Genomic DNA, 15855 nt, shown 5'->3' on the forward strand with positions numbered 1-15855 from the left:
GGAAAGAGAGAAACGCAATTTTCCGTGCCACGTCCCTTTTCTGGGACGGGCGGGGCGAAGCGTGGGCACCAACACCTGCTCCTCGGGAGAAAAGCCAACCTTCCCGGCTCCCCGCAACGCCCCTCCTCCGGGCGCCCCGCGACGGCCCGCCTCGCCGCCCGCGCGGAGAGACAAAGCCGCACCTCGAGCGCCAAGGGCGCGCGCCTCGGGCCCCGCCCACCAGCAGGTGCCCGGGGGCGGGGCGGGCGGCACGCCGGGAGCCCTACCTGCGCGGGGGCGGGGCCGGGGGCGGGGCCGGCCCGCGGCCCCGGGCTGCGATTGGCCGGCGCCGCGCCTGTCTCCATGTGCGGCGCGGCAGAGGCACAACATTGCCGCCCGGGGGCGGGGCCGGCGCGCGCCGGGAGGAAGCGGCCGCGCGGCGGCGGCGGGGCGTGGGGGCGGCGGCGGCGGCGGGCGAGGCGGCGGGCGAGGCGGCGGCGGCGGCCCGCGCCAGGGACGGGTGCGCGGCCGGCTGCCCGGGCAGGCCCATGGAGGCGGCGGCGGGCGCGGGCTGCGGCTCGGGGCCGCCGCTGCCGCTGAGCGAGGGCGAGCAGCAGTGCTACTCGGAGCTCTTCGCGCGCTGTGCCGGCGCCGCGCCCGGCGGCCCCGGGCCCCCCGACGCCGCCCGAGCTGCCCCCGGCGCGGCCACCGCGGCCGCCGGCCCCGTGGCCGACCTGTTCCGGGCGTCGCAGCTGCCCGCCGAGACGCTGCACCAGGTAGGTGCCCGGTGCCGCGCAGGTCGCTGTGACCCGTGCTGTGGGGGTGGGGCGACGGGGCGGCCCCGGGGACCAGGCAGCGGAGGGGGGCTCGGCTCCAGGGCCGACGCCCTGGGGCCTCGGGGGCCCGCGGCGGGGCGCGCCGCCCCTCGCCCTCTCCTGAGCGCCCCGCCGCCTCCCCTTGGCACCCGGGCATTTCTGGGGCTCTGCCGCCACCCGCACCCAAAGTTTGCCCCGCTGGGGAAGTGCTGTTGGGTTTGGCCGATGTCTGGTCTAACCTCTGTCCCCCCGTGCCTGCCGCGCCCTCTCCCTTCAGCGGCCTCCAACCGCGTGGGTGGGAAGGTGTGGGCGCTCGGGTGCCTCGTTGGGATTTGAACTGGCAGCGTGCGTGCGTGCCTGCGGGGCCGAGGACCCAGGACTGAAGGTCGCCCTCGCCGGGGGCTGGTGACAATACACGTATCGTGTATCGTCTCTCTTTGCCGGCTCACGGATTTCCGGATATCGATAAAGGTAGCCTTAAGTTGGAGAATCTTAACGACAAGATTCAGAGCCGGGGCACGGACCCGCGCGAGGACTTCGGTCAAGTCAAAGCCAAGCTTTCCATTTGGGGCTGGGGGTGGACCCAAGAAGTCCCAGGAGGGAGACAGCCGCGGTTTCCGGTCTTATCATTCCTGGGGCTTGAAATAAACTTGGAAAGTGACAGAGCTGTCCCAGCCACCTTCTTTTTGCCGCTACAGACTTGGAAAGGACTTCTCTGAGAACAAACAGCCATGCTGCGTTCTGTGATTACTGTTAACAGTAGCTGAGCGGGCGCTGTTTTGTTTTGTACTTTCCTTGCAGCTTGGAGGAAGACTGCTTGATAAACACTTGGGACGTCTTTTGATGCCACCACCACTTCATGGTGTTAAGATTCTTAACACCCAGAACGTGAAATGTAGCTTTTCTTAAAAGCATTATTCGGTTTTAAAGTTGTTAATGCTAGTCAAATATTTAGAGTGCTGAGTGGAAGTTTAAAATCTAGTTCCAAAGCAGTACTGAGAGTTTTACGGTTCGCTTGCAGTATCACCTTTTTTTTTTTTTTAGGTGTTTTTTTTCATTCACTTAAGTAGGTCTGATGCTGCTGGAGCATGCATATACCCATGTGTGTGAGCATAACTTTAGCCACTCTAGAATCTTTCACCTTTTAGAATTTAGGATCTCCAAAATAATATTATTTCTGACGTATTAGTAATAGCGCAACGTAGCGTGGCTGTTTGTCTCCCGAGAAATCCTTGCTATGTAGACAGTTTTTGCCAGTGATGTTGAGAGATTGAGCTGGGGTGCCTCAGCTTATGCATCTGTAAGAAAATAACCTGGTTTTAATGTACATCGAAGCAATGTTTGTAATGTCTGTAAATCACTTTCTCTCCGATGAAGCCGTCGGAGAGAAAGTTAGTGTGTTAAAACACAAACTGGCTTTTCCACGAGGCCTTTAGAATATTTCCAAGCATAAGGAAGTTCTTAAATGCTGTAGCTACTTCACAGCTGAAAGAGGAGCAAGTGACTGAGGCCACACAGCAAATCCGTGACTTCTGGAAACCTTCTGGAAGCCTTATTTTGTTGTCAGGAATCCATGGAGTGTGATGAGCGGAGGTGGGCATATTAAATCTGAGTATGTTGGTTGGTGCCTTCTTGTCGGGGCATGGCTTTCCCGATGTTAGAACCCATACTCTTGACGTAAATATGCTTTAAAAGAACCCAAGGCACAGTGCTTTTGTATAAATGAGATTATATTGCTGATGGCCCACTGAAATTTGCTTGCAGAAGGCTGCTTTAGATGGTGGCAAAAGGGGACGTCCCTAAAAGATTGCTTGGAGTAAATCTCGGAGAGCTTTAAGCGCCCTTTTTCAGCACAGCCGAACAGAACACACCCTTCGTCTTCAACCTCACAAAATCACAACAACCAAATGTTCATCGTCCGGGTGAGCATTAACGCTCAAGGCATCCTGGACAGGGAAATATAATCAGAAGAGGTTAAAACGAAGTCAGCAGCTGACAGCCACCTAATTTTTAGCCTCCACTTTAGTGGCGCGCAGCATGTTGTGTCTATGGGGGATGTGTGTGTGTGCAATCCATTTGCCTCAATTTACCCTACCCCAAGAGTGTACTAGCCATTCTTTAAAACAAACGTAGACTCCTTTACTCTTTTCCTATTAAACAGAAACCTGTAAATTCACATCCAAGTGGCTCAACAGGTATAACTGCTCAAATCACGGAGGCGCTAACCAGCTTAGGTGATGTCTGTGGTAACAGCCAGGTTTTCCTCTTGATAAGTCTACAATTACGGTTAACCTAATGTTCCAGGAAGGGCAAGAATCTTGAGTGTATATTCTATAAAATATTTAATTTTGTCTCCTTGAGGTAAAAATAAACCACTATACATGTTGCTTTGCAGAGGAAGTGAGCTTACGGAACTGTCTTAGGGATTTTTTTGTCAGTTGAATTATGATTTAATGCATCATAATAGTCTATTGTAAAAGGCTTTTTGGTTTCTTTATAGGATATCATATTTATTTTTAAAAGCTGGAGTCTAGTACTAGGTGGGACAAGTGGTAGAACGAGACACTTTTAAACTAGAAAAAGAAAATACCGATGCCTGAGACCAGGTAAATGGTTTTTGTTTACTGTTTCAAGACTAAGAACGATAACATTAGAGTGATTGGTTTCCCAGTTTGCGAAATATTTCATTGGTATTCAAATACTGGTGTACTAGAAAGCCTGGGGTGTGGTGGAATCAGGTCTGGGTTTCAAACAAATGTGACTTTGAACTTAAGTTTCTTAGTTTGAAAAGGATTTGCTGTAGATCAGGGGTCGGCAAACTTGTTCTGTAGAGGATGAGGTAGGTAGTAAATATTTTAGGTTTTTCAGGCCACCTGGTCTCTATCACAACGTCTCAACTCTACCATTATAGCTGTAGACAGTAAACATTTTTTACAAAAACCAGCTGCCTTGGGATGGGCTGTAGTTTGCTAACCCCTGCTGTAGATGATTCTCATGGGGTGGTTTTGAGGTGTATTGTGGTAGATTGTTTTAAAAAATGATTGCATTTATCTCTGTCCCTGTATCCTGGCCCCTTTGCCTTGTAACTTGGTATCTCCTCTCATCAAGAGGTGGCAGTTTGGATGGTGTCAGTTCCCAGCCTCAGCCTCAAGAAACTTCTGTGCTGTCTATCAGAACCCTACTACCACCAACAGAACAAGCCGGCCTAGCCCTTCTGGGGGCTGAGAGACCATGTGAAGCAGAAATGGCCCTGTTCCTATCTGAGGGACCTTGGGCAAGTTTCCTCGTTGGCAAATTGCGGATAATAAGATTTCTTATCTTGCAGGGTTGTGTGAGAATTAAATAAGTTAATACTTGTAAGAGTGCTTTGAGCAGTGGCTGGCATGCAGTATACTCAAAAGGATTTGTTAAATACACTGTAAAAGGAAGCAGATCCTGTGGAGTATAGTCGGTAGACTTCAGAGTGAGTCATGGTGCTGCCTCTTGCAAGCTGGGTTGCCTTGTGCAAGTCATTTGCCTTCTCCTTAAATAAAAATAGGGATAAAATTGGGTCCTTGTAAAGATTAGGTATGTTCAGTGTCTAGCACATACCAAGCCCTTGAATGTTAACTGAGGTGATGCAAAAATCCCTGTCCCCATGGAGCTGACCTTCTGATGGAAATTTTTCTTTTTTTTTTTTGTAGATTTACTTTTTATTTATTTCTCTCCCCTCCCTCCCCCAGTCGTCTGCTCTCTGTCCATTCGCTGTGTGTTCTTCTGTGACTCTTCTATCCTTATCAGCGGCACCGGGAATCTGTGTTTCTTTTTGTTGCATCATCTTGTTGTGTCAGCTCTCCATGTGTGCGGTGCGATTCCTGGACAGGCTGCACTTTCTTTCGCACTGGGTGGCTCTCCTTACAGGGTGCATTCCTTGTGCATGGGGATCCCCTACGTGGGGGACACCCCTGCATGGCACAGCACTCCTTGCGCGCATCAGCACTGCGCGTGGGCCAGCTCCACACAGGTCAAGGAGGCCTGGGGTTTGAACCGCGGACCTCCCATGTGGTAGACAAGACGCCGGAACCACTGGGCCAAGTCTGCTTCCCTGGGAATGTTTTTATTCTTCAGAGTTTTTAATTGTGTAAGAAAAGATTTGAAGGATAGCATCTACAAAAAAAATCTTGAAATTGGCATGCTTTGTATTTTGCATAATGAATGAACAAATCACCAAGATGCCTTTAAAATATATATCTTTTAGGAAGGTAGCTCAGTTTCTGGGAATGCTGTGCCTTTTTCAAGTAGTCATAATTGTTTTTCTTTTTTTCTGATAGTTAATTCTTTGACATTAAGGAGAATAATTGTAAAACACTGTTGATTCAGTATTATTGGGGGGAATCACTGAATGGGAAAAAAACTCAGTAAGTAATGTCTGATTGTTTAAGCAGCCTTAATGGAAGTAAAGAAGTAAAACAAAGCTGTGGAAGTAGGGGATATTTTTTAAACTGCACAGCCTCACCTTGGAGAGGAAGCCTTTTTTTTTTTTTTAAAGATTTTCTTTTAATACTCTGACACAGCTGTTTAATCATTAAAGTATAGGCTATCAGACAGAATTCTCTTTTTTAAAAAGATTTATTTCTCTCCCTCCGCCTCCCGGTTGTCTGCTCTCTCTGTCCATTCGCTGTGTGTTCTTCTGTTCAGACAGAATTCTTGCACACTTTTTCCCATTGCCAGGTTATTAGCCAGAATGACTTTTAAAAAATAGAAACAATTTTCTCTTTTTGGATATTTAGGTCATATCATATTTTAACATGCTGGAACAGTAACTAGGAATATAAACTGTTTGAGATGATGTCCTTTTTTTCCTAAAAGAATTCCAGCAAATATGGGAACTTGAGAGCCAAACCATTGCTTAAAAGGAAGACATTTGTGTAAGAGTTATTGTTGGTGTGCAAAACTAAAGAACTATCCCATAAATCACTGTACCCTGCCACTCTGCCTAGGAAGTGAAGCAGCATAGAGTTAAAGCTTCCTGTGAGCCTTCTCTGGTCTCCTTCCCCTCACCCTCTACCCCAGAGGTAACCAACATTCTGAATTTGGTGTGTGTGGTTTGAAATTTTCTTTAAGCTTTTATTATGTGCATAGATGTAAATGTACTATGTGTCTCTGTGTATGCATATATATATATCACTAAAACAGTACATTGTTGTGTATGGCTTTTCATCTTAAGTGAAGGGTACTGTATATGCTCTGTAACCTGCAATTTGTTCCCCCCCTCACTGTTATGTTTTTGGGATTTGTCTTTGTTGACACAAGCGGTTCTAGTTCAATTATGTCTTCTTTTTCAAAAGCCTGGTTACCTACTTTTACAGTGACTCACCTTTATGGTGCTGTAAAGACCCTTATGCCTAAGGAAGGCAGGTGGCATTTTTCTTGATTTGTATAGAATTTCACATGACTGGGACACTGTTCCAAACAGGTGTAAAAATTAAGGAGGCCCTCACAGATAGCAGAACATGCACTAATATTCATTCTTGATGGTGTCAGAGGATCTTTGAGCTAATTAACTAGGCTTTCGTGGCCTTTATTATCTTTTTTCTCGTCTTCTTTTGAAATGGAACGTTTTAAACAAACAAGGGGAAGAATGATCCAGTAAACCCCTCTGCCCTTGCCATCCAGGCTTAGCACTGTCAACAAATGCCAGTTCCATTCCATCTACATTCCCATCTTTGTATCCTCCCCCCTCTCCTATCCTGAAGTAAGTCCCTGACATCAGTGGATTCATAGCGTTAATATATTTTAAATTTATTTTTAAAGATACATCACAGAAAATGTTACATTAAAAATACAGGAGGTTCCCATATACCTTACTCCCCCACCCCCTACTTTTTTTTTTTTCACGTTTATATATATATTTTTTGGCTTTTTTTTTCTTAATTGACTTTGTAATAATATTACATTAAAAATATATATGTGAGGTCCCATTCAACCCCACCCCCCCACCCCCCCTCTCCCCCCCCCAACAACACTCGTTCCCATCATCATGACACATCCATTGGATTTGGTAAGTACATCTTTGGGCACCTCTGCACCTCATAGACAATGGTTCACATCATGGCCCATACTCTCCTCCATTCCATCCAGTGGGCCCTGTGAGGATTTACAATGTCCGGTGATTACCTCTGAAGCACCATCCAGGGCAGCTCCATGTCCCAAAGACGCCTCCACCTCTCATCTCTTCCTGCCTTTCCCCATACCCATCGTCCACCATGTCCACTTATCCCAATCCAATGCCACCTCTTCTATGTGGACATTGGATTGGTTGTGTCCATTGCACCTCTATGTCAAGAGGAGGCTCAGATTCCACATGGATGCTGGATGCAATCCTCCCATTTTCAGTTGTAATCACTCTAGGCTCCATGGTGTGGTGGTTGTCCTTCTTCAACTCCATCTTAGCTGAGTGTGGTAAGTCCAATAGATCAGATTGTAGGTGCTGGAGTCTGTTGAGGCTCAGGACCTGGCTATCACATTGTCAGTCCAGAGATTCAAATCCCCTAAATATATCTTAAACCCCAACATTAACTGCACCTCCAGCACATTAGCATGAAAGTCTTATGAAGGGAGATCCCATCTGAGTCCAGATTCATCACACATAAACACTATTTCCAAAGAGGGGCCATCTGCCCTGGTAGTTAACCCCATCGGCCATGACCATAACTCCCATGGGTCTCTTTAGCCCTCAGAGGAACCAATATCTGGGGGTTGTATCTGCTTTATCTGTCTCTCTGACTCTGCTCAGTTGTGCATGAGGGCAATCCTTCTGCCAGCCTCCAGACTCTTTTTTAGAAACTCGTAGCCATATAAACTCATTTCTCCTTTCCATTTCCCCCTTACTTTAGGTCAAACAGCATTTTAAAGTCATGGTATTTTATGTAGACGTGGATATTCTGCTGATCCGCATTGAACCTTCCATATAAGGTCATTTTCCAGTTGCATCATCAGTTGGTAGTTGATAGTGGTCCCTCGTTGCCAGGGAGGCTCACCCCTGGGTGTCATGTCCCACGCTGCCCACCCCCTACTTTTCCTCCATCAGCAACCTCTTTCATCATCATGGCACATTCATTGCATTTGGTGAATACATTTCGGAGCACTGCTGCACCGCTTGGATTATAGTTTACATGCAGGGGACTGATGTCAGCAGAAAAGACCCCCATGGCCTGTGGTCAGATAACATTCAAAAGGCACGACTGAAGGATGAGTCACAGTGAGCCAGCCGCTGGGCACTCACTCCTTAAGGTAACTGTGCTGGGGAACTGATTTATAATAACTGGAGAAACCATGAGGGGGACTGAACAAGTAACAAACCAAAGATTATCAGCACAAGGTGGATTTGAACATTGTCCTACATTCCTACTCCTCAGTAGGAACTGCCCTACTTTCAAGATATGGAAAATCATTTTTGCGGAAATCTTGAGTTGTTTTGTCAATTATTGGTAACTTTTTTTATTTTCCAGTTTTTCCCCCAGACTTTCTATTTCTTTCCTAAAGGCAAATGTCCAGTATTTTGTACTGAAATCATTCTACTCCTCAGTACATATCAACTGGTGGGACAGCCAACCAACTGGAGAGCTCAGGTTTCCTGGGGCACGGTGCTGTCAGTTTTCAAACCAGGACAGCCCTGGACAAACCAGGATGGTTGGTGGTCACCCTCTGGATCAGTTGCTGCAGTATTATCTATTGCTTGATAACAAATGACCCCAGACCCAGTCATTTAAAACAGTACACATTTGTTATCTCTGTTTCTTGGATGAGGAGTCTGGACACGGCTCCGCTGGGTTCTCACTCAGAGTTCGAGCAGGCTGCAATCCAGGTGACGCCTGGGCTGTGCTCCTTTCTGGAGCTTGGGGACCTTTTCCAAGCTCACATGGTGGTTGGTAGAATTCAGTTCCTGATGGTTGTAGGACTGAAGTCCTCAGCTCCTAGAGGTGCCTGCAGTTTCCTGCTACAGGACTCTCTCTATAGATTGCTTCTTCAAGGCCAGTGGGAGCATCTCCTGCTCCCATCAGCTAAGACTGAGTAACATCCCATCACCTTTGCCATGTTCTGATGGGTAGAAGCAAGTCACAGGTTCTGACTGCACTCAAGGAAAGGGGGTTATTGGGGTCTTTCTATTACACTTACCTCCCAGAATTTGTCCAAAGCAGAAAATTATTTTGTTTAGCTCTTTAGGGTCAGAATACATACATACATACATATGTACACACACACATTCATACATATGTTTTTGTTTAGCCACTCATTTTACATTTAAAATTTTTTTTCGTGCAAATAGATATCTTCATAGGTATTTAGGGCAAATTGTTTTCCCTCTTGACCAATAGGAGGTAGGAAACAAAGTGGAAAAGCAGATGTAAATGTCTCGCATGCCTCTGTATCCCAGTCCTGCCCAGAATTCTGTAAAGCAGGGCTCCTTACCCTGAAATCCAGTTCAGGGGTCTGTGAATTTAGATATGGAAAAAAAATTCCATCTTTGTTTTTATTAGCCCTTCACTGAAATTGCACATTTCCTTCAATAGTATTAGCAGTACCTGGTTATCCTCTATAGAAAGAGGCTATTGTTGTATCATTTGACAGTTGCAGATATTTCAAATGATTGTTTACAGTAGTTTGGACACATTGGCCAAATCTTACTGTTTTTTGTGTTAATAAGGAAACATAGGAGTGGATGTAGCTCAGTGGTTGAGTGCCTGCTTCGCATGTATGAGGTCCTGGGTTCAATCCCCAGTACTTCCAGAACAAAAACCAAACAGGGAAACCGATGTGACTCAAACAGTTGGGTTCCCATCTACCAATAGGAGGTCCAGGGTTTGATGCCCAGGGCCTCCTGGTGAGGGCAAGCTGGCCCACATGGAGTGGTGGCCTGCCCAAGAGTCTGCCCTGTGCAGGAGTGCTGGCCGACGTGGAGAACTGATGCAGAAGATGACACAACAAAAAGAGACATAGAGGAGAGATAGTAAGAGATGCAGCTGACCAGGGAGCTGAGGTGGCGCAAGAGAATGATCACCTCTCTCCCACTCTGGAAGGTCTCAGGATTGGTTCCTGAAGCCACCTAATGAGAATACAAGCAGACACAGAAGAGGACACAGCGAATGCACACACACAGCAGACAATGGAGGGAGGGGGAGAAATAAATAAATACATCTAAAAAAACACACCAAACAAAAAAGAAGCACTTGTGTTACTACCTCAAATTTTTTTGTAATATTTTGATAGTTGCATTTCAGAATATTTTTTAGACTCCTATGATTTTAGCTGTTTTTAATTTTATGTATTCAAGAACATTATTCTGAGAAGAGGTCCAAACTGCAGACTTGGAAAGGGGTCATGGCACAAAATAGGTTAAGCAGTCCTGCCCCGAAGAGTGGCAGAGATATTGGTGTTTCTGGGGCTGCTCTTGGCAAGTCAGGAAGGGCCAGTGAAGGAGCACTCAGCTGCTCCTTCCTCCTGCACCCCCGGCCCCCATCCGCCCCCGCTGGCCCCCCTCCGCTCAGGCGTTGAGCTCCTGCTGCTCCTGATCTTTTTCAGTGGCCCTCTCAACTGTGCTTCACCCCGAGGGAGAAGCTCTGCTCCGCTTCTGGAGAGCCCCCCTGGAGCCTGGGCCAGCCGGCCACTGCGCCTCTTTTCCTAACTGCTGTTGTCTCTACTTCAGAGATTTCTGCCAGAACCCTAACCTGAACTTTTAAACAGACCTGAGAAGCTCAGCTAGCCTTCTGATAGAACTCACTCGGCTAGTGGTAAGCGGTGACTGGGACTTCACTGTAGCGCTTTGCCATTTGATTTACAGAAAACTATCTTCGTTCAGCCTCCTGGAGATAATAAAGCCCCTCACTCGTGCTAATTTCCTGACTAATTGAATTAACTCCTGTAAATGCCAGTAATTAAGGAATTTTGGGGTTTTTATTAAAGGCAGGCTTCCTTAAAATTGTAATGTTTGTCCTGATGCCTTCAAAAGAACATACGCAATACAATAATCTCTTTGTCTACTCCTCTGTTCAGGGTCAGCCTTGTGAAAAACATGTTTTGTTTTTGATTTTGATGTGCTCTGCATAATTTTTTATTTTTTAAACTTCTTACTTTGCAATCCTTCCAAGGTAACAGGACAGTTAGAAAAATAATACAGAGAACTCCAAGTACCCCTATTCCCGAAGAGACCCAGATCCACAGCTTTAACATTTTGCCACATTTGTCATATAATTATATCCATTTGCCCATCTATCAATCCCTTTTTTTGAGTTTTTTTCTTTAGTTTCTTTCTAAAATTATTTTAAAATGTTTTAACTCCTCTCCTTTGCAACCACTGTGGTAACCTTCTATTTCTAATACTCAGAGATAGATGAGCACCTCTTTTATTCTTTGTTCTAGAACAAGGTTTCTCAACCTGGGCACTATTGACATTTGGGGCCAGATAACTCTTTGTTGTGGGGCACTGTCTTGTGCATTGTGGGATGTTTAGCAGCATCCTTGGTGAGTGGGGACACCCACTAGATGCCAGTAGCAACACCCTCCCAGTGTAACAATCAAAAATGTCTCCAGACATTGCCAAATGTCCCAGGGGGGAGGGGACAGACAAAATTAATTCTGGTTCTGAACGAGTGTTCTAGATATATGATGCTAAAGCTCATGGTGGCAACTAACATCTATTTATTTATTTATTTTTATAAAAATTTATTTATTTCCCTCCCCCCCCCCCCCGGGTTGTCTGCTCTCTGTGTCCATTCATTGTGTGTTCTTCTGTGTCTGCTTATATTCTTATCAGGCAGCATTGGGGATCTGTGTCTCTTTTTGTTGCATCATCTTGCTGTGTCAGCTCTCCATGTGTGTGGCACCACTTCTGGGCAGGCTGTGGTTCCGCGTGGGGTGGCTCTCCTTGCGCAGGGTCACTCCTTGCATGGGGGGGCACCCTTACGTGAGGGCATCCCTGTGTGGGCCGGCACTCCTTGTGTGCAGCAGCACTGTGTGTGGGCCAGCTCATCACGTGAGCCAGGAGGCCCTGGGTATTGAACCCTTGGACCTCCTGTATGGTAGGCGGACGCTCTATCTGTTGAGCCACACCTGCTTCCCCTGACATTTATTGATTACCCTGTGCTAGGCCTTGTCCTATAACTCATCAAACATTTGCCTCATTTAATTCTCATAGTCAAACCACAAGATAGACCTTACTTTCCCTTTTTGGAAGAAAACAGCCTGCAGCACAGAGATTCAGTAACTTGCCCAAGGTCACACAGATTAAGTGACTTCTAGATAAGTGTGGTTTGGCTCTCTTATAGAGTTGTTTTGTTTAAGAGCTCACGTTGCAAACAGGCACAATTCAGTAAATGTTATAGAAAGCTTTTGTGGTGTATTACTAGATGTTTGCTCTTCAGCAATACCCTTCATCATAATTTGGGCTGAAATTCTGTCTTTGTTGAGGAGACAAAGTAAAAAGAATTGGAAGGGGGGGTTGTTTCCTGATGCTCTGTCATTGGAGAGGCTATTGCTGTGTAAAAGCTGGAATTCTTCCTCTTGTGGTGACTCCAAGGGTGTGTGAGGAGCTTGAACCACGTCTAAGGAGCCTCTCCTGTATTGAGAAGCCTATCCTAGGACAGTCGAGGGTCGAGGGTGACTGGTCAAACTTTGAAGCCAAGGAGCAATCAGGAATTGGGGTAGGGCTGCGTATCATTCGGGGGCCTGCAGGAAATGGCATGGTCCAAGGGTTTTACTGAAAACAGGAATGTTGAGACATCCAGGGACTAGCAGCAGTGGAAAGCCATTGCCATCCCTAGAACTGAGGGTGCAAGGGGAAGCAACGTCACTGCTGAAACTGGTTCCCCATACAGGGATAGCAGTGGTGGAAGAATGCAGATATTGCCAGGACTGTAGCCAGGGAGGGGTTGTTGGGGAAGGGGATAAGTAACTGGCCTCTCTCTCCTACCCTCTGCCTTCTTGCTGGTGCTTCACATTGTTCTATCCCAACTGGAAGCCAGAAGGCATGAGAGCCTGGGTGTTGAAGTTTATAGAGGTCAGCCTCTTGAGCAGAGTGGATGACGAGGGGCTGAGAGTGGATCTGGGGGACCAATTGGAGGAAAAGTGCTCATGCACTACAAGCTGGAGTTGGAAACTAGGGAGAATGGGGTGCGGTTGGTGTCTGTAGCAAGGGAGGTCCACTCGTGCCAAGCAGGGGCTTGGTGTACCGACCCTCAGGAGGGAGAAGAGAGGGCTGAATAGGTGCGACTAGTTCACTGGAGGTCCTTCCCACTTTGCTAGGGAAGCCTTGAGGAATGTGGGGTTGTCTCTTGGCATTCAGATATGGTGTGTGTGCGTGTGTATCTTTTCATCAGATTGGGGCATTTCCAAGGGTTGGACTGTTGGTCCTTATTCAGGGCTCTGGGAAAAATACAATAGTATAGTGGCCCTCTTGGGGATTCTGCTAGGAGTAGCTGCACCTGGTGGGAAAGGTTGCCCTAGGATTAGAGGCTAGTTCAGGGGAGTAGAAAGTCTTACAATATTCGAGGGTATGGCCTAGTGTCAGTTTGGCTTTTTGGCTTTCCTGAGGGACAGGCTTCCTGTAGGTATTCGACCTTGCCCCCAAAGTAGCTATTTGTATATATGTATGTACTCACTTTTTTGGTACACTGCTCAAACCCATAAGGCCCTACTGAGCACATGGAAGCTTAAAAAAATGTAGAATCCTCCCCATAGATTTTAAAACAACGGCATATGCAAAGAAATAGCTTGGTTCTCTTTTGCAGTCTTCATAGGCTAACACATCTTCTGGAAAATTTGTTGCCATGGTAATGGGATATTATCTGTCTCTGCAGTGTATAATATAAAAATAGTCCTTTGTGCTTGAGGAGGATGTTAGTGACAGGTGGTTGGGTAAATGTATAGTGTAGGTTGCTTTGCCAGGAGCGGTTTCCCAGCATTCCATTGTTCAAAGTTCTGAAATCAAAATGAGTATTGATTTTTTTTTTCCCTCTGTCAAAATGTAACTTTATCTGGAAAAGGCAGGGAGCAGTGTGCTGTTTAATGTGAATTACACACCTTTCTTTGCAGGTCAGGTCAACATGGTGATTGAACCTACCTCTCGCTCTCTCCGCTCTTCCTTTCTCTTTGCGCTACAGAGTATGCAGCGCAAGATTGGGGTGGGAGGCAAAGAGGGACAGTTTTCTCATTCTTGAACAAATGGTTCTGCCTAAATGCCTTGTATTTGTAAACCAAGAAAAAGAAGGTGACCAGGTGGAATGTATGGGGTCTGGGCTGTTAAACATGTAATAACGTCTTGTGGGTTCTGAAACTGATGAGTTCCTTGGTAACGTCATATCCCCCCCCCTCCCCCCCCGCAGATGGTTTTGGTATTGGTCTCACACTTGTAGCCAAGGATTGAATCTGACTCTAGTCTGACTTTTTCCTTTCAAAAATTCTCCGAGCAATTTCTTGGAGCAGGAACTCTCAGACATCTTACCTTCTTACCTACCTTCTAAAAATTTGCCTTACACGTAAGTAACAGCTTCCTGGTGCTGAAGTAAGATTTACTTGTTTTGAGGATTGCAGAGACCCTCTTGAAAACATGGTATGGCTGGGAATTTTAGATCCCAAATTTATAGCTGTAATTCTGATACGTGTTTTTACTGCTGCAGAAGTGAAATCATTGCCTTCGTCTTTTCAGTTGGAGTCACGAATCTGTCTACTAATGATATTGAGATAGTTGATGAGCGCACTGCTGGGCATGCACTACTGCCTTAGAGCATTTTGTGTATTAACTCCTTTAATCCCTGTAACAGTTTCTTGTCACTGTTTTCCAGATGAGGCATAGGTATGCCTTTGTGTTTCTCATGACTGAGTATTGCTGTGCAGGGTAAGACTTGGTTGTTCCTTTCTCCTTATTGGTGTGTTTGGTTGTTTCTGATACTGAAAGCATATTCTTCCACATCGGATTGGCAGAATACAGCCCGTGGCCACATCCATCTTACCCCCCCCCCCCCGCCCTTTTTTATGGTCTATGAGCTGAGAATGTGTGTTTTTTTTTTTCTATTTTTTGTTGTTTTTTGTAGAATGATTTTACAGTTTTAAATCGTGGGGAAAAAATCAAAAGAATAAGTCGTGGCACATGAAAACAATATGAAATCAAATTCCAGTTCCCATAAACGAAGTTTTGGTAGAACACAGCCTTATTCAGTCATTCATTCAGGTATGGAGGCTTTTGTACTACATTGACAGAGTTGGATAGTTGTGACAGAGCCTGCAAAGCTTAAATTACTCTCCAGCCCTTTACAGAAAAAGTTTGCTGACACCTGCACTCACTAATTCTACATCTAGAATGGGAGATTGTACTGGATAATAAGCAGATTGGATTTATGTATAGGTTCATATTTACTTGAATTCTCTTTCTGTGTGCATTTCTGTTTTCTTAAGCTTAGTTTCATTTACTATGGCCTATCTTAATATTCAGTTTCAGCCCTCGACCTGTACCCGAATTGGTTTTTATCCTAACAGATATTCATAACCCTTCCCAGAAGAGGTAATGAGTTTTATCTTTTTGTTAGTTAATAGATTTCCTTTGCTAGGTCAGTAATGATAATACCCTTAGCACTATTTCCAATTATTTTGCTTTCTACTTTTAGGCTTTCAGCCAACATATAAGCAACTGACAGTTGTGTAATCCTAACCTGGGTAATTGTGCTATTTTAATTTCATAAATCATATATATATATATGTATAGTAATGGTTACATTGTTCACGTTCATCAGGATGGATGGAGTTAACGTACTCAACATAATCAAGTTTGGACTATTCATGGAGTTATTTTTTATTTTTTTTAAGGAGATATTGGGGATTGAGCCCAGGACCTTTTACATGGGAAGCAGGTGCTCAACCACTGAGCTGCATCCGCTCCCCTATGAGTTGTTTGTTTGTTTGTTTTTTGGTTGTTTTGGTTGTTGTTTGTTAGAAGGTACTGGGGATAGAACCTGGGACCTTGTATATGAGAAGCAGTTGCTCAGCCACTGAGCTACATTTGCTCCCTTGGAGTTGTTTTTTTTTTTATCCT

General features: G+C 45.8%; 1 protein-coding gene across 13 annotated transcripts in view; it reads left to right on the plus strand.

The window, feature by feature from the left end:
* The first annotated feature begins 525 nt into the window (after nt 1–525).
* Nucleotides 526–15855, plus strand: part of REPS2 (RALBP1 associated Eps domain containing 2) — a 323649-nt gene continuing 308319 nt past the window's right edge. For 12 of the 13 annotated variants that reach the window (XM_058291435.1, XM_058291431.1, XM_058291430.1 and 9 more), the window contains exon 1: nt 526–755. In XM_058291435.1, coding sequence (XP_058147418.1) covers nt 528–755 — 228 coding nt within the window. In that variant the 5' untranslated portion in view covers nt 526–527. Of the gene's footprint in view, nt 756–14180; nt 14306–15855 lie in introns of those variants that run through there. The other variant, XM_071212944.1, reaches the window with a different exon arrangement.

The sequence above is a fragment of the Dasypus novemcinctus genome, chromosome X (genome assembly GCF_030445035.2).
Source record: "Dasypus novemcinctus isolate mDasNov1 chromosome X, mDasNov1.1.hap2, whole genome shotgun sequence".
NCBI lineage: Eukaryota > Metazoa > Chordata > Mammalia > Cingulata > Dasypodidae > Dasypus > Dasypus novemcinctus.